The sequence below is a fragment of the Psittacula echo genome (genome assembly GCF_963264785.1).
Source record: "Psittacula echo genome assembly, chromosome: 15".
Lineage (NCBI taxonomy): Eukaryota > Metazoa > Chordata > Aves > Psittaciformes > Psittacidae > Psittacula > Psittacula echo.
Genome location: NC_137751.1, coordinates 7,651,786 through 7,674,127, shown reverse-complemented (window position 1 = coordinate 7,674,127; position 22,342 = coordinate 7,651,786). Strand labels below are relative to the sequence as shown.

The following is a 22,342-nucleotide window of genomic DNA, read 5'->3' as shown; positions in this document are numbered from 1 at the left end:
GCAAGTTGTGATGTTCAGGGTTTGTGAGCATCTGCCTGGAAGAGCCCAGTGCCTGCAGGGTGACAGCCATCCTGAGGGGTGCAGGAGACCTGGCCAGGATGGGATCTGAGCACGAGAGATGGCTCTGGGACCCAGCTGGGGTGTGCAGGTGGCTCTGCATTTGTGACTGTGTGAAGGAGCTGTGAGACATGGTGTAATGCAGCCTCTGTCTCTCTAATCCCTCTCCTTCCCCAGACCTGGCCCATAATCCATCCTGGCAGCCTCAGGTTTCTGCTGTGGAGGTGAAGCAGACCAGGACATTGGGTGTCACATTTAAACATCATGAGCTGCTCTGGCGAGGCTGTAGTGGCAGATTTACGTCCTCCAGCTGCCTATGAAGGAGGTGCAGTCACTGGCCTAGGGAGCAGTGGCCTTGAAGTCATCCCGTCACTGGGGGACGTGCCAGGGCAGCCCCTTGCCCCATGCCATCACCTCCCCTCTCCCCAGCAGCCCCGCTCACCCCATGCTTGTTGCAGAATCTCAGTCTGCGATGAGGACAAGTTCCGCCACAACGAGTTCATTGGAGAGACGCGGATCCCACTGAAGAAACTAAAGCCCAACCAGACCAAAAACTTCAGCATCTGCCTGGAGAAGCAGCTGCCGGTGAGTGTGGTGGGGGTCAGACCAGCATTTCCTCGCATGGGCTCTGTGGCACATGGGAGTGTGGGTTAGTTTGACTCCTCTAACATGATCAGGGATGGGGAGAGCATCCCTCGCGGTGGGGAGGCGGGTGTCCGGCCGTGCTGTGTCCCGGAGCAGCCCCAGACTGCGTGCATTCCCTCCCCCAGATAGATAAAACAGAGGACAAGTCGCTGGAGGAGCGTGGACGGATCCTCATCTCCCTCAAGTACAGCTCACAGAAGCAGGGGCTGCTGGTGGGCATCATCCGCTGTGCCCACCTCGCTGCCATGGATGCCAATGGCTACTCCGACCCCTACGTCAAGATGTGAGTGCTGCTCCGTGCCATGCCAGTCTGGGTGAGGCTGTGCTGTCCCCTCATCTCTCCCTGCAGTGGAAATTAATTGAGCTCATTAGGAGATGCAAATGAGGGCGTCACAAGCAGCTTGCATTCACCTGGAGCGTGTTACTGCCCAGTGATTATTTTACAGTGCTTCAAAGCTCCGTGTGTGCAGGAGCTGCCCGGTGCTGTGTGGCTGTGCTGGGGCAGCGCATTGTCCCTGCCAGTTGATGGTGGCTGTGGTGCCCCATGGCAGGCTCAGCACTGCCCGTGGCACTTGGGAGAGGGTCTGTGGCAGGGGCAGAATGTCTGCAGCCCAAAGCAGACAGATATGGCTGGGCTTTGTTGATTGCTTGGTGGTGGGTCTCATCTGTCAGCGTGGGGTTGGGCTCTCCCTGAGCAAGACAATGCCTGTGCCCAATGGTCCTGGACCTCACCAGCAGCTGTGAGCACCTTTGTTTTCCTTCCCGGTGTTATCCACAGCTTTTTCACTCTTGGAAGCCTGCATCCTCCATGGAAAGGCTCTAATTACACCGTGTGTGTGTGTGTGTGTGATTAGTTCAGATAGCACTTTAGGTGCAGCCCATGGCTCGGGTAGCTCCAGGGTCTGGTTAGCAGAGCTGAGGGCACATTTACAGGTCCCACCGACGCTTTCCAATGTGAATGACTGGAAAAATACCAGCGTTACTAAACAAAAAAAAGACATTTAAACGACTGTAATGGGCTGCCGCAACTCAGCCTCACCCAAGTGATTCAGGGAAGGCGGTGTCATCCTGGGGCTATTAAGGGATGCTGAGGAAGGTGGTGGTTTGCTGACTCAGAGCCCTGCATCCACACAGCTCCTGGGCTTTTTTGGCACAGCGTTTTTCAAACTCACTCTCTGCAAGGCAGGGGCCATGCAGAGGAAGGGCCGGCAGCACCCCTGGGCCCATCCCATGCCCCTGTGCTCCCCCAGTGCTGACCCAAACTTTGGCACTTTCAGAGATGACATTTGTTTAGGCAGAGCTCTGGGGATAAACTGCACCCGGGAGGCCTGTAAGGAAGTTTATCAACAGCTCGCTTTCGCCTTCCTGTTGAATTGTTCTTTAAAGTGGAGGTGTTTGCCTAAAAATCCACTCTTGCTTTCTTAAATGCTCATTGGAGGCTCAGCCCCTGAACTAACAGAATTACTGTCGTTGTACAGTTGTTTTGTAGGTGCCCCTTGTGCTGTCTGCAGTAGATTGTATCTGCAGGGCTTTAATCAGAGCAGATATAGACAAGTGATGCTTCTTGGTACAAGCCCTAATTTTTTAATTATGAGTAAGATCTGGAAAGTGTAACGAGGATGTAGAACTGATGTTTAAAGGAGCAGCACCAGCACAAAAGAGTGATGGCACAGCTTTCAGGTGTCCTGTCTGCTTGATGATGCTTTAGTCTCCTTTGCTTTCTGACCCTGCTGATGTGCTGCTAAATACCTGCAGGTGACAACGGTGCACAAAGCTGCAGCCCCTGCACTTGCTCCTGCTCCCTCTCACACACCTGCCTGTGGCCTGTGTCTCCTGGCAAGGCTCTGCATGAGCAAACTGGTCACACAGTCCCAAATCTAGACTAATCTGGGCTGGAAGTGTTTGGTTTTGGGAGCTGGGAGCATGTGTGCAGTGCCAGTGTCCCCTAGGGACTGGAGATGGGATAATCGGTGCTCTCTGATGGCAGCTCTGATGGTCTTGTGCTAACGTGGGGAAATGCTGCTTCCTTCCAGCCATCTCCAGCATCTTGGCAGGTAGGGGAGAAGGGAGCTGCAGGTTTGGGGGGCTCAGTCCCTCATCTCAACCTGCCTCTGCTCAGGAGCTTGTCCCACAGCCAGAGGTGCCCCCATGCATGCCTGGGCTGCAGGGAAGGGCCCTACAGCCCTTCCTTGCTGGGAGCAGGCACGGGAGCTGTGTGTGACAGTGCGTTGGTTTCATTGCAGTTACTTGAAACCAGATGAGGACAAGAAATCAAAGCATAAGACAGCGGTGAAGAAGAAGACGCTGAACCCCGAGTTCAATGAGGTGGGGTTTTGATGGTTGGTGAAAGCCAGGGGCTTTCTCAGTCCTCAGACTTAAAAGGAGGAAAAAAAACCCCAACCCAGCCCCCTGGTTCATTCTGACTGTGTCTCTGCTCCCCAACAGGAGTTTTGCTATGAGATAAAGCATGGGGACCTGGCAAAAAAGACCTTGGAAGTCACAGTGTGGGACTACGATATCGGGAAATCAAATGATTTCATAGGTGAGTGGGGCACTCCAGAGGCCTCCTTAGCTTCTTTTTATCTTCACCTTCTGTGGCTCTTCTTGTTTCATCTGCTGCTCTCCTGCGCTTCTCCAGCCTCCTGGCTTGTTCTCCATCCCACATTCATTCTTGCTGGGTTTCTATTCTGCTTTTATCCCACTGCTGCACCTGAGCCTCCTCTCCCACAGCCAGCCCCACTGCTCATTGCTTCAGACACCCCTTGCACAAGCAGCACCCAATCAGGGAGAAGATGCATCCCCCTCTCCCCTTTGTTTTCAGATCTTCTGAGTAAAAAACAGGTTTAAGGGGAGGTTTCATTTATCTCTATTGGATGTCTAGGCTTCTTGTGATTTTGTTACTGGTCACTGTGATTTATTGATAACAAGTGCCCAATGTTTCTGACAGCCGCTGCAATTGCAATGAATGCTTGGCACAAACACAAGCAGGTCCCAGATCACAGCCATGAGGCGCTGGGGAAGCCAGGCTGTGGTTGCCTGTGTGTCACATCAGGATGTGGCATCGGATGCTGTGAGAGCGGCTGCGTGACCTGGCTCCATCCTGCATCCCTCAGCATCCCTCACAGGGCTGATGTTCACCTCCACCTCTCCCTCTCTCCGTGTCTGTCTCTCAAGGTGGAGTCGTGTTGGGCATTAACGCCAAGGGTGAGCGGCTGAAGCACTGGTTCGACTGCCTGAAAAACAAGGACAAGAAAATCGAGCGCTGGCACACACTAACGAACGAGCTGCCAGGGGCCGTCCTCAGCGACTGAGCACCACGGGGCTGCTTCCAGGGCACAGCTCCGCCGGCCACAGCCTTTGGACTCCACTCCTTTACGGCTTTGGATACGTGGGATAGTGGTACCAGGGCAGCCGGGAGAGCAGGACATCCCACGCCACGGCCTGGCTGCAGGGAATCGCTTCCCAGGGAGCAGGGCAGCAGTGGTTTGCTCTGCTCAGCAGGTCCCGTCCCCTAAGGCTTTTCCAAAATGCCTCTTTGCACCCTGACACACACACACACGTTCACGAGCATGCACGCACATGCACACACACACACACACGTGCACATGGACACCACACGCCTGCATGCACTGCAGTTGTGACTCCTCTCCTAACTCTCTACTCTACGGAATTACCTTCTCGCTGCCTTGCAATTCAGTGGCAGGAATGAATGCATCGTTTCCATTCATGTATCTAATATGAGCAAAAGGTGTCACTAAAACCTGGTACTGTTTTCTCAAGGCAATTGTGCCATATTTCTGGTGGTTTGTCAGTCTCTGTGATTTGGGCCTAAACAGTCTTTTATGCATTTAAAGCTCCTCCGTTTGAATGATTGTGTCCTCTGGTAACCTAGAAGACTGTTTGCTTTCCTTCCAGAAATGTTGTGCTCGTCCTCTCCAGTAACCCATGTGAAGGTAGCCAGCAAGCTGGCAGTGCTGTGCAGACTATGGCTTCTCTCTCCAGCCCTGGGATCAGGCAGAAGAGGGGAAGTAGCCACTCTCCTAACAAAACCATGCCTTCCCCCCGGAGCCAGGCTCCAGCACGGCTGTTCTTCCAGCAAAGCCGGCTTTGAGGCTAATTTTTTCTATCACTTTTCCCTTATTCAGCCTTTTGCAATGCATGCCATTACCTAAAATCCAACCAAGGCACTTTGCACTGTGAGCTGCTGGTGTGAGCTGGGCCACGGGGCTGAGCAGTGTTCATGTTTGCGGAGATGCTCAGCTCCAGCACGGCCATTCGTTGGTCTATTTTCTGCCTCAAACAGCTTCCAAACCAAATTTCTGTGTACAGCACAGTAATACTATAATAATATTATCATAATATATCCCAGCTCTCATCCTCCATGACCCACGCTGACCGGTCCCTGCATCCTCATCCCATCAGGCTCTGGCTCGTGTGCAAACACGGCTTTGTCACATTTGCACAAGAGCTGGTACATGGTGGGATGAGCTAAAACTGTCCGTGAAATGCTGCACCTTGCCAGCAAGTTATGAAGCCTTTAAACCATGATTTCTTAGGAAGAGCTGCTGTTTGCCCATCAGTCTCAATTACCTACAGCTTCTGAGCCCTGTAGTGTGTGTGTGTTGCCAACTTCTATTTTTGGAGAGCAATTGGATCTCTGGAAACCTACATCTGCTTTCCAAAGTGACGATCGTGTTACACCTTGTTTGATATGGGGGGGATCCAACGTTCATAGGGGTTTTTTAATACCTTAATATTTGTAATGCACTCTCCAGATATGCATGGATTTTGTTTGAATGCTGGCAGCGTGTCAAGTAGGATGTTCCCAATAATCCTCTCAGTCTGTCACTGGTCCAGCACCTTAAAACCTGCCTTGGGTTTGAGCTTCCAGGAGAGCCACAGGAGCACCATGTTGGCTGTGCCTCCCTTTTCTTGCAAAGTTACTTTCAATCCATCATTTGTTTCAGTGCATCTTGCTATGAAACTGAAGTGGAGTAGGACATGATGTGTGTGGGGGTCCCTTCACTTTGTATCCCAGTCTTTTCTAAGCGGACGTCCATCCATCCGTCCCAGCTGCATGCAGTGGTGGTTGTCATGCCAGGCCTTGTGAAATGTTTGATACCAATGTTTTGCTACCATGTGAAGGCTGCAGAAACTGTCCTTACCTGCATCCTAACAGACTTTTGTATTTCAGTATTATCGATCTGTGTACTTTTTGTCAGATTTGTTAATATTTATAATGAGAACCCAAAATAAAAAGGGAAAATAAAAAAGGTCGGTGCTGGTGGTGCAGCTTTTGAATCTCCCCACGTTGGTATCATGGTGTGTGAGCTTGGTGGATCACAGATGGAGCACTGAGTGACCCAGAGACATGAGATGAAGAGGATCTGGGGCCCAGCAGGGACTCGGGGGGAGCAGGAGATAGTTTTAAACCAGAGCATCGGGTGTTGCTGGGCTTTATTCTGCACTTTGCAACCTCTTTCTTCTGAGAAAAAGCCACAGAAAACACTGTAATGGTGTGGGTCCCGTGTCCCCCACTGCCACCAGGACCCTGCTCTGTTTTGGTGCTGTGAGCTTGCACAGGGACCATGAGGGCCAGCAGTGGAGGGTGAGGGAGATCAGTCAAGACAGGATTAATAAAACCAAACAAATCCCAGGTCTTTCTGGAGTTCCCATTAACTTCACAGCCCTCAGGGCACTGCTCAGCAGCATGAGCAGAAGGGCACTGGAGATGCCCCATGTGGTGCCTGTGGCTGGGCCGGGGCAGTCTCCACATGGATTTTTGCCATCTTGGGCACTGTGACTGTGCTCCCCAGGGTGAAGGTGCAGAGACACCTCCCTGTGCTGGGAGGGAGCCGGCTGCTCCAGCTGCCTCGTTCAAGGTCTCTTTTCCCCACTGTAGTTTTGGGTTGATTGAATGTATATTTGCAGAGGTTAATACTCAGGCCAGGCTGCTTATCAGTGCTCAAGGCAATCCCCTCCTTGGAGGCTGTTATTTCCCTTGGGATGCCCTGATGGTGTTAGCTCTTCACATCTACCTTCATCATCACTGCTCCTTGGCCAGGACTGTTGCATTGAAATGAAAACACACACACACACTCTCACTCTTTATATATGTATCCACTCCCTAAAGCAATACAAATATATGTATCTATATGCACATACTATATATACCTGTATCCTCAGGCATGTGCTTTAGTTTATGGCCACTGCTCCTCATCCTGTCGCTGGGCATCACTGAAAAGAGTCTGGCACCATCCCCCTGCCACCTGCCTTTGAGATATTGATCTGCATTAATGAGATCCCCTCTCTGCTCTTCTATAGACTAAAGCCCATCTGCTGCAATCTCTCCTTGTAAGAGAGATGCTCCAGATCCCTGATCGTCTTTGTGGCCTCCCCTGGACCCTCTCCAGTTGCTCCTTGTCTTTTCTGTGCTGAGGAGCCCAGAACTGACCACAATTCACATGAATGAGTTAATTAATTACATGCTTGTCTCTGCAGGAGCAGCAGTGGGACAGGATCCAGAGCCAGGCCGAGCATCCCCGGACACATGCACGTGTGGTGTGTGTCAGGGCAGTGACAGCAGCACCAAGGACCAAGGGTCCCATCTCAAGCTGGGCACTGGGTCGGTGCCACATGATCTGCATTGGCCTCAACGTGCAGCAGCCCAGGCAGAGCCCAGCCCCACACACAGCGTTAATGCATCAGCCCCATTTAATCAGCTCAGGGAACCAGAGCCTTGTGTGGGGCTGCGGCCACCCAGGGATGTGCACCTGGGGAGGGGGGGGAGTGGGGTGGGTGTCAGGGGTGTGTGTCAGTATACAGCTATACATAGCTAGCTATATAAATATATATATAAGTATGTAAATTCACTTTCTATAGTATATTTTCTATAGAAAGTGAATGCTATATAATTATTATATGCATACAAATATATAATTTATATGTGTGTATAAAATGTATAACTATAATATAGAAATTATTAATATATATTCTAAATATACACTGTGTCATATAGTGTATGTGTATATACTATAGTGTATACAGAAATCTCCATACATGTATATGTATACAAGCTATATACAAGCTATATATGTATGCACGTATGTATGGACATGCATTGTTAGGTATTATTTTATGCATGTGTATAAAAATATAAATATTTACATAGACAGCTATATATGTGTATATGTATCTGTTTATATGCTACATCTACTATATAATATATATGATGTATATAACTAATATTCTATATAAAAATATATATGTGAACGTAAGTATTATATATAGATACAGATATAGGTAGCTATATTTAAAGGTGTACATACCTGCGAAAGCATACATATATATGCATTCTTTATAACATGTAATAAAATATATATTATATATATACTCTGTATGTTTATATGTATATAGTACTTATGTGTATGTCTATATGTATGATATACATATATATGTCTATATGTCTATCTGATAGACATATAGATATGCATATCTATGTGTATAACAGATTTTTATTTAATAGGTTATGTAAGTGTATTCTACATATTATATATGTAGTCTGTATTATATTTTATATATTTATGACACAGTTACAGGTAGCATGCTTGCTCATGATCTTCCTTGCATGCTCTATCCACATACATTCATGTATGAATGTATATGCATACATACACACTAATTCTTCTATATAATACTATAAATATGTAATATATATTATATAGGTTCTATATTTAGTATTAAAATATGTTACTTGGTATATTACTATATTTAATGTATGTTTATCATGTATATTTATAACTGAAGCAGCTGAACCAGACCAGGGCCATCACGCAGCTGTTGGCAGTAGCCGGATGGCCTCCCTCAGGAGCCAATGTGCTTGGCTGGGATTTTCCTCTACTCCTTTTCTCAAGCAAAAGGGGAGCTGCTGCCTCCATCCCAACACCCTGCACCTCGCTGAGGCCATGCAGAGCTGGGCAGGGGTCATCTTCATGGGGAAGGCAGCTGGGAAGCAGAAGGAAAACCAATCTATTTACTCAATTAAATGATGCACTATTCAGTCATCAGATTTTTAAGCCACCTTTTATCCCCTCGAGAATAAAGAGCTGATTATAAAAGGGTGGGTGGGAGGCCAAACCCTTCAGATTAAATAAAAGCTGAAGGTATTTTAATGCAAAGCTCCTCTGGGGTGCGTCAGCCCCTCCTCCTTTATAAAGAGGCTTTGCTTTTGGGGAGGGTCACCTGCACAAGGGGGATCGGTGCTACTGCTCCAGAAGACCAATGTACTCCAACAGCTCGCAGGAGCCCCCAAATAACGGGACCCCAGGGCCTTTTGATGGCCCCCAATGGCCCTACCAGGCCCCACGGAGCATGTACCTGTCGGTGGCCGTGCTGATGGGCTTCGTTGTGGTCTCCGCCTCGGTTGTGAACAGCTTGGTCATCGTGGTTTCCATCAGGTACAAGAAGCTCCGGTCGCCCCTGAACTACATCCTGGTGAACCTGGCCGTGGCTGACCTGCTGGTGACGCTCTGTGGCAGCTCCGTCAGCTTCTCCAACAACATCAATGGCTTTTTCGTGTTCGGCAAACGGCTGTGCGAGCTGGAGGGCTTCATGGTCTCCCTGACAGGTAAGGGCACGAACCTCAAGACCTGTCTTGGTCTTTGGTAGGGGCTATTGTGTTTAGTAAAGAAGCTTTGGGGAATGTTACATCAGCTTCCTGCATCTCCTGGAGTCAACACTTCCATACATAATGTAAAACTTGTGTCATTCAGCCATTTTTCGGTGCAGGGAAGGGTCACACAGATTGGCTATGCCAGGTCACCGCTCATTCAGGGAGGGAAATGTCCCTTGGGCACACCAGGAGTCCTCGTGTGGGATGTGTTCAAGGGTGCTGGTTGCTGTGTCAGCACATGGATGGTTTTGTGTGCACCAGAAATGGGAAACTGCACAAAACCTTTGTCAGGGACATTCCAGTGGAGAAACCGGTTGTAACCACGATGCACCACAGACACCCAATTGCCAATTTCAGTTTTAACGGTGAAATAGCCTCCCAGCTACCCCTGTCATAACAAAACCCATCTGACTTCTTGTTATGACTCTAACAGCTCTTAACCATTGTCTGCCACATGCCAGCACAGGCAGCAGAGCAGTAGGAGAGCCTGTTCCCAAGCCACAAACCCTCCTTCTCTCCCAGGTATCGTGGGGCTGTGGTCCTTGGCCATCCTGGCCTTCGAGCGGTACATTGTGGTCTGCAGACCCCTGGGAGACTTTCGGTTCCAGCACCGGCATGCCATCAGCGGCTGTGCCTTCACGTGGAGCTGGTCACTGCTCTGGACGACCCCTCCACTCATGGGCTGGAGCAGCTACGTGCCCGAAGGTAGGGGAGATGTGCTTCAGATCCCAAAGTGTTGTCCTCTTGCATATATAGTTTTCAAGCATGGAGTAGTTGGAGAGTGTCTGTGCTGGTATTTAGAATTTAACACCCCCTGCTTGCGCAGTCAATAATCCTCTCTCAGAGGTTGTTCATCTGAAGTTACCCACTGCATGACACACTAAATCGTTCTTCCATGTCTGATGGCCATTGGAGCCACGAGCTGCTCTGGCTGCTGGAGCGGACCGGGCAGCACCCAGCACACACCCAGCCCAAATCTGCTTGCAGAGAGGCTCGGTATAACACTGTACATCACAACATATCACCCTCCTCTTACACAGCAAGCAGCCAGCCAGAAAATGTGGTGGCTGATCTTCAGGTCACTGGGGATGGAAAACCGAGAGGTGTTTGAGTAGCATCAATACAAGGGGGCAATACTGGTGTTTGCTATTTTGGAGGCTGTTACTGAGCCCCTGTCCAAGCCCATGACCAGTTTAGGCTTGTTTCAAAAACTTACTTGTTTCAGGTCTGAGAACCTCTTGTGGGCCCAACTGGTACACCGGTGGCAGCAACAACAACAGCTACATCTTGGCCTTGTTTGTCACCTGCTTTGTGATGCCCCTCAGCCTGATCCTTTTCTCCTATGCCAACCTGCTGATGACCCTGCGGGCAGTGAGTATGGCCAGTACAGGCGAGTTAATGGCCTTCTGGTCACAAAACTGCTGGTAAGGCTACATCATCCCATGGCTATATGGGATGATGAACCTCATGTCAGGTTTTTGTGACAGTCAATGGAGCTGCCATCTCCTGGTGCTGATGTCAGAGTACCTGAGGGATGGAAGTGCTGTTGGAAGTTGTTAATGGGCATCTCTCTTCCAAACTCCCCACAGGCTGCAGCTCAGCAGCAGGAATCAGACACAACACAGCAGGCAGAGAGGGAGGTGACGCGCATGGTGATCGTGATGGTGATGGCCTTCCTCATCTGCTGGCTGCCTTACACCACGTTTGCCCTGGTGGTGGCCACCAACAAAGACATCACTATCCAGCCAGCTCTCGCATCCCTGCCCTCCTACTTCTCCAAGACAGCCACGGTTTACAACCCAATCATTTACGTCTTCATGAACAAACAGGTGAGAGAAAGTCATTCACTAACAAAACCACGGCTTCACTGGGGCTTCTGGACAACAACTTAATGGCCTCATAAAATATGGAGGAACCATCTATCTTATCTGGAAGTGTAGATGCAGGCTCTGGGAGTTGCTGTATAAGCTGCAAGGTTTGGGGGAATAAAATGCAAAAGCAGGGAGAAGCCTCTGAGCCCAAACGAGAGCTCATTTTCTGCTTCCATGATTATATGGGGTCAGACAACTTAATTTTAGATCACAACCTGCTCATTGAACACACAAAGCAAACTGAATGAAACTTTTATTGTCAACAAACTGCCAGGGCCTGCAAAGAGCAGATGCAGATCTCACGCAAACTACACCAAAGTGTCCACCCCTGAACCTCTGCCTCCAGGTCTTGAGGTGGACACCAGCTTTCTGCCACCACACATAACCTGTCCCCTCCCTGCCCAGTTTCAGAGCTGCCTGCTGAGAACACTCTGCTGTGGAGCCCACCCTGGGGGCATGGGAACTCTGGCTGCTCCCGGCCCCCATGCAGGCACTGCTGCAGGCGGGCTGAGGAATAAGGTGACACCATCCCCCCCTGTCTAACTGCTGCCAGACCCTGCCTGCACCAACGTCAGCTCTGGGCTCAGCCTCATCCAGCATGGGCAGAGAAGGGCCCTGTGCTGTCGCTGCTCCTCATGCCCAGGAGATGGATGGCTCTTGGAGATTAGAGAGGTCCCCGCAACCCTCATGGTGCTGCCCTGGAAGACATGACGTTGTCCTCTTGTGGGACAGGAGCCACCCTGTCATGGCTTAAACTGCAAATTTCCTTTGCTCTCCCAGGGAAACACCCCTGCAGCCCCTCACCTGGGGCATCAGGAGTCTTTCAAGAACAAAACAAAGGACACTAATTTTAACTCCATGCAAAACATCCCAAGTTGCTGTTCAGCCCCGGCGGGAGGCTCAACATGGTCCAGCTGCGATACCACCTCCAAAGTGGTCACATTCGCTCTCCCTAGACAGACTGAGCCCTGTTTGCATTGCCTGATCTCACAATGAAGTTTGAGGTCATGCTGTGAAGCTGGCACAAACCCAGCAGGTATGGTTAAGTGCAGACTGTGTTAATAAACATTAATAAATATGGACAAGGTCACAGGTTTTATTGGCTGATAGAGGGTGTGACAGGGAACAGCTTCCTGCTACTACAGCTGGCACTTTGTCTCCTGTGGCAAGTGCCACATATGCTGTGGTAACTGATGGCAAGTTAAAAACAGCTCAAAACCACAAAGATGGGTTTTGTTGGTTTGGGGTTTTGTTTGGGTTTTTAAAGTATTTAAGGCAATAAGGTCTTAAATCCACAATTTTCCAGCAAGGGTGAAAGCACAAGCTGAAACAGGCCCTAAGGACAAGGCACAGCAGAAGCACTGCTGCCAGAACACCAGGACATTATCAGAAGGTAAAATATGTCACAGCCTGTGAGAAACGAATAAAAGATAAAAACCCTCCACGGGGCTCGACGCCTGATCCTCAACCTCAGCACACAATGTTTATCCACAGCAGCTGCAGTTACACTTCAGGACTGCGAGGCAATTCATGTGATTTAGGAGCCTATGGGCATGGCTTCTATGCACAAGGTCTAGACAATACCACAGACAGCAATTCCTCAAGACTCTTGTTTTATCAAATCCCTCTATCTTTAAAAACTCCATCAGCAGCTTGTCTGCCTTCGTAGTAAATTGTCTTTCAAATTTTGATTCTGCTTTCAAAATGAGGCTGATCCAGTCACAAGATGATTTAAAGGTTCACCCTCCCCTCTGCAGTTCTGTTTCTATTGCACATGATCCCAAAACGCATTTCACCCCACTCCTCCTCCCACCATCTTCTACAGCTTTTGCTGTTGCAGCAAACTCATGAAGGAAGTAGAGGGAAGCAATGCTGGAAGTTGTTCCTCACCTCACTAAATTGCCTCACTAGCATGCAGTCTGCAAGCAGTCAGAGCAGCAATTTGGACTAGCTCAGATAACCATGAGATTTGGGAGACCAATTTGTTTCTTCTCTGAGGTTCTCTGCTCTGAAACAAGAACAAAACAAAACTCCCCAAATGGAGACCAGCACAGTGGCAGGTACAAGGAGGTTGGAACACAGCTGCTTAGAGAATGGACATCTTTCTTCTTGTCTTCCTCAAACTTACTTCAAGGCTTCTGCAGGTGCCTCCATCCTGGGTGCAGGGTGACTGGACATACATCCTCACCCCTAGCCCTGTCTCCCCACCTTCCTCTGCTTCTTTCCTACACACCAAGCAGCTCAGAGAGGAATTAGACCAGCTCAGCTTCACTGTTTTAAATTTAATTAATTGGCTTTCATTCTCTGCAAAGCCCAAAAGCAGCATTAGATGCCCCCCCTCTGATCTCCTCTGCTGCCTTTTCCTGGTCCTTGTTCAATTGTTCCTGTTAATTACAGCTTTTGTGTCCATGCTTTATGTTATTAGGATGATTTACATTCATGCTAAACTTAAATCTGGGAAAGTACAAGCAGCTGAAAAACTGTAGTCGCTAGCTGCTGCATTCTGGTCTCAATAAGGAGAGCAGGCAGGCTATGGGACTAGTTGAAAGGCGTTCTGCCAACAGAAATACAAATTCTCCACATTAAGATTTAAAAAAAGATAGGGAAATAGTTCACTGTCCGCTCACCATTTGAGCTGACAGATAAAACAGACAAATAAATGCTAGAAGCTAAGGAGATTCTTACATGTTGAAAACCAAAGTAATACAGTTACACGTATATAGAAATGCATGTGTGCATCCTCCACTGCCACACTGCTGCAGCCCTTCCAAGTTTTAATTTCCTTTTATTTCATTGCGCAAGTTTAGGAAAGATAACAAAACACTGCCCAAAGTCACAGAAAATGCCCAAAGTGAGAAGGAATGCCCAAAGTGAGAGGGAATGCCCAAAGTGAGAGGGAATGCCCAAAGTGAGAGGGAATGCCCAAAGTGAGAGGGAATGTCTGCTTGTCAGTTATGGGTCACAAGCCACTAAGGACAGAATAATACAATAAATTAGTGATTTCACTTTTGCATGCATTTGTCATGACTCTGCTCCTTACAACACAATGCTCTGCACAGCCCCAGGCCGATGTGAAGTAGGATCTTTCAGCAGCTTGTATCAAGAATATAAAGTTCTTCTGCCTGCAGCAAGGATACAGAACTCACAGAGAAAACCAGGTACCTGCAGTTGACAGGAGCCCAGGTTAGAAAATATTAAACTCTGGACTGGACAGAATGATGTAACGCCCAAAAAATGAACTCCATTTCCCATGCACAGGCACTGCTGTTAACTTGAGGGGCAGAACTCAAACTGCAGCCTCCTTGCTGCTGTTTCTGCTCTAGCCCTATTGCTACCACACCACCACTAAATAGATGGAACATCCATTTTTTTCTTGATCTCTTCTGAAGAAAGCTCTCCCAGGTCTGCCAGTTTGCAGCATTTTCCCTGGAGTAGCTCTATCAGTATCTAGTTTAATATACACTCTGGTGATGGTAAACATAGTTAATAACCAGTGAAAAAAACCCCCAACATCCCCAAAAAACACTCAAAACCAACCCCCCCAAAAAAGAAAAAGAACCACCTGGCAGCACAATAACCTTGGAAACTTTTATTAATTTGGTTTAACAACACTGACCAACACTTACAGGTAGGCAGCATTTCCCTACAGAAACAGGAATGAAAAGGCAAGATGCTGTACACCCAGCTAAAGGCAGCTGTGATCCCATGGTCAGGTAGACAGGGACAGTCATCACACCTCTTGCACCTCAACAGCATTTACCACAAGAAAAACTAACTATAAAGTTGCCATGACCATTAAAATCCAGATCCAAACCTCAATTATATCTGGGGACTTTGGTGGTTTTTTTTGGATGAGGCCTTTACCAAGAGTGCGGTTTAATTAAACAACAAGTATTTTGTAATACTAACCAGATCTTCTCATACTCCACCTTTTTCTCATTAGCTTTTTGCACAGCAATTAATTCCCTTAATCAGTCAAATCAGTTCAACACTAGATCAAAAAAGCACTAAGAAAACCCAAGAAACTACCTTGTTAAATTTAATGAACAAGAGAAAACACACACCAGAAGGCTGACAGAAAAGAGTCATTACACTAATGCTGTGCAAGTAACAGACAGACACTCTGCAATCCCAGTGAACGGTCCACAATGCTGTCAGTCTCAACTCCCCCTCAAAACTGGAAAATTCCCTCTGGAGAACTTCAGTCTAGAGCAGCTTCCTCTCCTTTAAAACCGCAGGGTAGAAACAGTACCCAGAAATCAAGAAAGCAAAATCCTAGCCTGTGCAAGCTCCACAAACTGAGTGCTAACAATATAATAAACGTGATACTGCCCAGCACAGCATCCAGTAGCTTTTACAGATGAAGAGGACCTTCTGAACTCGCTGCACAGCTTCCTGGTGCTCTGCCTGTGGCCCCGGCTCCCTCCTTTCTTCCAACATCTTCTGGATCTTGCAGACTTCCAGCCCTTGAATGACAAAAATTTTGTGTATGATCCCAATTTTTTGTATTTGCTTTTAGACAGGATGAATACAGAGCACTAAACCAGAAGCCTCTGGAGATATCAGATGCCTTTTTATTTTTACCCTGACCTATACTTGACATCTGCCCCCTCCAACCCCCAAAAATCTGACTCTCCTCTCCGAGACTACAGATGTGCTGTAGTTTTACATATGCAGACTCTAATGATTCTGAATGTAACAGCATTAAGTAAATGTAGCCTAACTACAAGTGGGAATGGGCTTTGGATCGCGCCATTTATGAACATGGCAATATATACACTGCAGGGATCAGCCTGCCTTATTGGCAAGATCCTCCTGGTTATCATGACATTTGCCTTCTGTGTTCAGTAACAACAACAATTCCTGATGCAAACACAAGAATATCTTGTGTTCCTTAGTAATATATGTTACGAATGATTTATGACTATTCACTGGTGTTTACTGTGGAGTCGTTCAGTTTCTAGGCTCTGATCTTTGATGCGGAGGAAAAAAAGTTATTTAGACTATGAATCTTTTCCTCAAAGTGATGTATATGTGACTTCTGCCATTATTTTTGTTTCCTCCTGTATTGCCGTGACAGTATAACCATTTTCTCAAACACTTCCTTAAAGTCTTTTCTAAAGAGCTTTCATGATTCTGTTCACTTACATTCTTCTCCATCTCAAAAAATCTACAATTTTGTCAGATTATCTCTGATTTCTGTGAAAATTACGCACTGCCTCCCAAGCCTACTGAAGTATTTGCTTTCCACCTACAGGAAATTATATTAACAAAACATTCATTTCCCTCTTAATTTAGTATGGAAGAGTTCAGATTGCTGTCTCCAGGCAAGTTCCCTGACACACTACTCTCTAAGGAGTGACAGCCCATTTTCTGATAAGCAAGTCCTGCATAGGTCTGTACACAGAACATACACAAAATAAACTTACGAACAAAAGAATCAATTATCAGCTAACCAAAGAGCATGTCCGTGAGGTTGTTCTTGGATCTCCTCATCCCCAGGAACTGCATGGATCATCCTTTCTAAAATACGATCAAGAGTAGAGTGAGCCCTGTTGAGTAAAATATTGTAAATGGATGCTGGCAAGTTTAATGCTACACATTTTAAAAGAAAACAGTCATAATTACCTGGGTTCTTAAAGAAGCTAGCTTCCTTTAAGCAATATATCATGTTAAAATATATGAAACCATTATTCTAAATCTTTGTGACTCAAAGCCAAACATGCTTTATCCTTTTCTGCATACCTTTCTGTTTCCTCCGATAGATTAAATGACTCCTTAGTCCATAAACTATGATCTCCCTCATTTCTCTCAGATTCTCTTTTTGACTCTCTGTCTTCCATTTGAATTTGACTGGGAACTATTAGACATAAACAGAAATATTTTAATATCAAAGGTATGAAGGAAGATAATAAAGAAATAAAAAGTGTTTTCATTTACTATACTTGGGAAGCTTCCAGCTGTCTGCTTCCCAATTACTCTTTCCTCAGCCATCTGATTTTCTACCAGTTAAGCAAATTCACATTATCTGCAGTCAAAGGTGGCCAGTAGCAAGACCTAGATAAATATTTTACTGCAACACATTTTTAGATTCACAGGACTGAACATCTTGCTTCATACTAAAATGGAAAATACATGTAGAAATTAATCTTTAATCTTTCCCCTTACAATCCCAGATACGGGACAAAAATCAAAAGAAAACCTGTGGATGTTAGCTTTGTTACCCTGCTTAGCAAAATCCAATGATATCCCCCAAGAATTATCTCAGTAAGTTCTGTTCCCTACAGCATGTGAATATATTCAGCCACCTTCTGCTAAGCTATGATAAGCAGGAAGCAGTAGGCTGTCACAAAAATGGAGTCTGAAATAGCTTCACTTTATGCAAATACAACAAAACCACAGCGATAGAATGGCAAGCAATACAGGCTGCTGCATTCCTTACCACCTAAAAACAAGATACTCCTACAAATAAACTCAGCAGCTTCTATCCTTTGGGAAAAGATCTAACAAAGCTGTAGGATAACACAAACAAGTGCCAGTATCATTCTCAAGTGACTATGCTATTTAGCGTTTTTACAGACTAACTCATGTTCTGCCTTCTTTTTTTTCCTTTTTTGTCTTTTTTACTTTTTTATATTTTTTTTAACTGCTCTTCCCTTTGTGACTCATTGGAAAGAAATGCAGAGCCTATGAAGATTTAGGTTTTCTGCTCCTCTGACATTACTTGCTGTACATCTGAAAATTATCCTCACTTATTACTATTTGCAGTTCAGAAGCACAAAGATTCATGACTGCTATCTTTGGTATCTTTGTAAAAGAACAGGAAATATAATACTGATTACCCCAGTGGATGCTATTTTCTTACACTATGAGATCATAGGCATTATTTCATTATGGTGAATAAGAATCACAAGTGTGCACTGGCCACTTCCTCAACTGAACCACCCTTCCACAACGGAAACCTCAGTTCTCTCTTACATCAGCTGCCCACCATCTATACTTCCGCAGGTTTCATCACTTCTGTTTGAACACAGCATATGTTACAGTGCCATAATAAAAGTAGAAGATTAATTCCAATAGTTCAAACCAGCAAGCCTTCCACACCAGAACCCTTTAGACTTTAGAGAGAGAATATACAGAGAAAGACAGCAAACACTAGTGGAGGAGTTACTATTTGCAAAACCACTGCATATAACCTTACTAAGAAAGGGAGAATCCTCTTAAATTTCTGCTGAACCACAAATACACACACGCAAAAAAGTGCTAATAATTGAAATTTATCATATAGTTGAACATACAGGGCCAAGTATTCAGAGCAATTCTGCAGCAATGCAAAAGTGACTTTCCATTTGCAATCTCTACTTCAGGACTATTATCAACTAACCATTTATTTGCACTCCACAATCATACAATCCATTCTCTTCAAAGTCTTGAGCAATGGAATCTTGCAGCTTTAAATATTCTGTTAAAACCAGCACATTTCCTTATTGATCCACTCTTTCTAAATTGACATTATACAATCTAAAGTACCTTATTGCTTTATCCATTCAAAACCCAGATGAAAATCTTTACATAATCTACGGTTAGTTCATGTATTTATCCTAAAAATTGTCTCTGACTATCATTTATTCACTTGATGCCAGTCTTCACATGTCCTTGTTTTGGTGAATAAGGAACTAAAAGGATTAGAATGTAGGTACCATATTTCTCAAAGAGCATAGGAGCTATATACATTTAATTATCCCAATGTCTGGTTTGTAACTGAATAACCAAAGCAAATTTTTCGGTAACACACACCAGTAAAAGCAACGCGGTGTTTTCACACTGTTCTGTCCGAAGATGTATGTGATTACAAGAAGAAACATAAATTACTGAGACTAAACTCTGCAAAAATACCCAAGGGATGCAGCTGCCTGGCTTGTATTCATTTTAATGGAGAACATGCAGTGCTCCAGGACACCTTTGAAAAGGTCTACACAAAATTCAGTTCCAGTGTTAAATTACATCTTGACTCAATAGACTGGCTGCTGTCTTCATCAGCAAGTAACCATTAGGTGAAATGCAGACAGTTCAGGGACTAACTTAGAGAACTGCCAGTTACTTATGTTGTTGATGCCTAATCTCCTATCATTGACCTGACTGCAACTAATTTGGAAGCTCTTGTGTATTTTAGTAGTGAATGATTTGGGAGAAATCCTGATTGAACACAGCTGGCAAGCCTCATACCATTTTGGGTGAAGTACCTCTTACCAATTTCATCCAGCAGCTCTTGGGCTGGTGGAGGCAGCTCATCAGTGAAGTGGTTAGATGCCTGTGAGAGTGCTGAGATAGAAAAAAAGTCTAGTTAATTAGCAGTGATTAATCCTTAATAACTGTGACACAGGCTTACATTATGACAGCATCTTGCTGACATATTTATCAACCTGCATGAGTCTGGCTCGTTCACTTTTTATCCTTAAATAATTTCATAATGAAAAAATCCTTTTCAGCTAGACTTGTACATTCAGTTCTCAATCCCGTATTGCAAGTTTTAGGCCAGTAATATTTACACTGTAAATGTAGGTTGATTGGAGGCCAGAGTTCTTAGTCTGCAGGTGCAAACACAAAATCCACAACCTAATTACCACTAGCAATACACAGTTGTGTGTGTGCAAAGCTATTCATCCCTATAAAAATTGATGCCAGAGATAGAAAAAAGAAGAGGGAGTAAAACTGCACAATTTCTTTTCAAATCTGTTTCTCTGTTTATTGATCTTTCCATTTGGGCTGAGTTAAGACACTTACCAGATGCCTTTCTGGTTCGTCTCAAGGATGAGGGAACAACTGGCAACCCATCCTGTGGAAGATCATACTGAATGAAACACAAGATAAATGGAAGAACTGCTGATCTTCAATCCTCCCCTTCAAAATACTAAACCTCAAGTGAGGTAAAGCCTGAATTAAAATCTTAGCTGACCATTACATTTTAAAATAAGCTCTTCAATCAGTTCAGAATATGAAAACAGAGGTAGCATCCAGGTAAGACAGATATGTCAAAAATCTTGCTTAGGCTGCTGCGCACTCATCTTTCAGCCAGCCACAAGGTACTGTCAGCTATATAATCTTTATCTGTTTCAATACTCTGTATGGACAATTAGATAGGAATTCTCTGAAAGAGCAGTTCCAACATCTCTCAAGTTCCCATTCTCTGCTTTGAATCTTTAACAATTAAAGCCAGGCACACCTATCCACCCGAAGGGCCCACAGAAATCAAGACTTTGTAATAACAGGCAAGTCCTCACTGTCCTCAAAATGCAAAGGGGTGCTTCATATACTTAATCCTACAATAAGATTTTAAACAAGAAAGTGACACAGTCAAGTATCTCTGCAGAGCCTGTCAGGGCAGCACGGCACTGTTAATGGGCTTAATGGATTCCAACTGTCTGCTACAAACACAGAAAGACACAGACCTAACCTGGTGACAACAAATGCAACTGCTACTGTTCTGGTTGAACAAACTCCAATTTAACCTTTAAATGATAACTCCATCAATGGATAACAGTAAGAAAAGCAAAAAGGAAACTATTTTATATATAACAGTCTGTAAAGACAGTTAAGAATGCTGTGGCTCCAGGACACCTTCAGTTCCAAAAAGATTACTGGAAATCACTAAAGTGACCTTGGAAATTGTCAACTCCAAAGAAAGAGGATTTTTGATACAGAAAAATTGATAACATTATGCCACATCTGTGCAGAATGAGGACAAACTTAATCCCCTAATACAAGGACTTTCTGAACATTTACTTCCTTCCGAACTACTAGATGGAGTCTTCCACCTCACTTTTCTTCCTCAAAGACTCACTCATTTATGTACTCCCCAAAAAAATTTTAAGAATGTGAAAACCTTACATACTTAAGCACACACGCACATGTATTTTAAGCACACACGCACATGTATTTATTTCTATTCAAGCTTATACCCCACTTCCACATAGTCAAAAGCCTGTAGTTCACAAAACACTTGTGCATTCAGAGTGGTTCAGATAAGCAGCCTGCTGTTGTGTCACCAGAAGACCAACTGATCAATCACTCCCTTCCCCCCAACAAAAATACACCTTTTCTACCCAACCACTTTGCAGATACCTACCACTTCAGTGTCCTGAGATTACCACATCCAACGCTGGGAAATTCTTTACAGCCCGTGAAGGGGTGGAGAGAAAGCAAAGCCATTTTGAAGGTGGTTAACATTTATATACAATTAGGTGCAAGGGGAAGCCAACTCTGTGTAATCAGTGGCACACACTGACTGCTTTGAAACCAATCAGAACTTTTGTCATTATGTCTACAGACCCGCGATTCCAAAACACCCACAAAGACCTAGAAATACTCCCGTGCTTCTTATCTTACATTTGTTTTATGGAAAAACAGTTTCTAAAAATACTTTTAAATGGCTGGCATGAGGCAACTTTTCTAGACTTACAGGTTGATTCAGTGCAGATGAGCAAACTCCTGAAGCAACTGAAGGAATTTCAGCACTTTTTCCCTCTTTACAGGCTGTACTGGATATCCTGGATGCTGCAGAGATCTCTTCAGAACCGCAAAAGGAAGAATATGAAGCTAGTTCATGGCAGCATTTGTATTTTTCAAAGGCTATTGGATTTTTTTCTTCTAGAATTAAAATAAGAAGAGAGCAGAGCTGGAAAGTTCTTTTTGGTTTTGTTTTTTTGTATCCTCATCACATTTCAACAGAACCAGAAAAAGGCTTCTTGTACTTGAACAGGCACACGCACAGGAAACTCTAGGTAATTACTGCCCATAAATAACCCCTAAACAGAAGTCCAAACTGATTACCCAGGAGTTCCACCTCAGAGTATTTATGCAAAACTCTGCCAACTGAGAGATTTCTACTACTGTATTACACCAAATTAATGAAAGTACAAAGCAAATGATGATTCATTGCTTGTAAACACCACAAGTTCAACAAACATTGAGATCACTTTATCAACACTCAAAACATACTAACTGCTTATTACATTGTCTGTCTTTAGAATGCTAAAATTTACAGGTATCACTTCAAATCAATTTCTAGATGAACAATTTCTGATTTATGAAGGCTACC

At 45.2% G+C, this 22,342-nt stretch overlaps 3 protein-coding genes across 3 annotated transcripts in view; 2 read left to right on the top strand and 1 right to left on the bottom strand.

The window, feature by feature from the left end:
- DOC2B (double C2 domain beta) overlaps positions 1-4,013 on the top strand; it is a gene marked incomplete at both ends in the record, with an annotated part of 31,643 nt that extends 27,630 nt beyond the window's left edge. The window contains 5 exons of the mRNA XM_080629905.1: positions 516-642; positions 828-985; positions 2,946-3,027; positions 3,148-3,244; positions 3,877-4,013. Coding sequence (XP_080486031.1) covers positions 516-642; positions 828-985; positions 2,946-3,027; positions 3,148-3,244; positions 3,877-4,013 — 601 coding nt within the window. The remainder of the gene's footprint in view (positions 1-515; positions 643-827; positions 986-2,945; positions 3,028-3,147; positions 3,245-3,876) is intronic.
- Positions 4,014-8,982: 4,969 nt separating this feature from the next.
- On the top strand, positions 8,983-11,787 carry LOC308227346 (pinopsin; the record flags this gene model as incomplete). Its single annotated transcript, XM_080629890.1, has 5 exons — positions 8,983-9,328; positions 9,896-10,078; positions 10,599-10,744; positions 10,963-11,202; positions 11,650-11,787. The coding sequence occupies 5 exons, from the start codon at positions 8,983-8,985 to the stop codon at positions 11,785-11,787; spliced, it is 1,053 nt and encodes a 350-aa protein (XP_080486016.1).
- Positions 11,788-14,960: 3,173 nt separating this feature from the next.
- The window catches only part of TEX14 (testis expressed 14, intercellular bridge forming factor), a 30,783-nt gene continuing 23,401 nt past the window's right edge, over positions 14,961-22,342 (bottom strand). The window contains exons 25-31 of the mRNA XM_080630345.1: positions 21,704-21,891; positions 20,029-20,080; positions 19,495-19,566; positions 18,629-18,706; positions 16,990-17,104; positions 16,701-16,796; positions 14,961-15,710 (exon numbers count right to left, since the gene is read on the bottom strand). Of these exons, the coding sequence (XP_080486471.1) occupies positions 15,599-15,710; positions 16,701-16,796; positions 16,990-17,104; positions 18,629-18,706; positions 19,495-19,566; positions 20,029-20,080; positions 21,704-21,891 (713 nt within the window). The 3' untranslated portion in view covers positions 14,961-15,598. The remainder of the gene's footprint in view (positions 15,711-16,700; positions 16,797-16,989; positions 17,105-18,628; positions 18,707-19,494; positions 19,567-20,028; positions 20,081-21,703; positions 21,892-22,342) is intronic.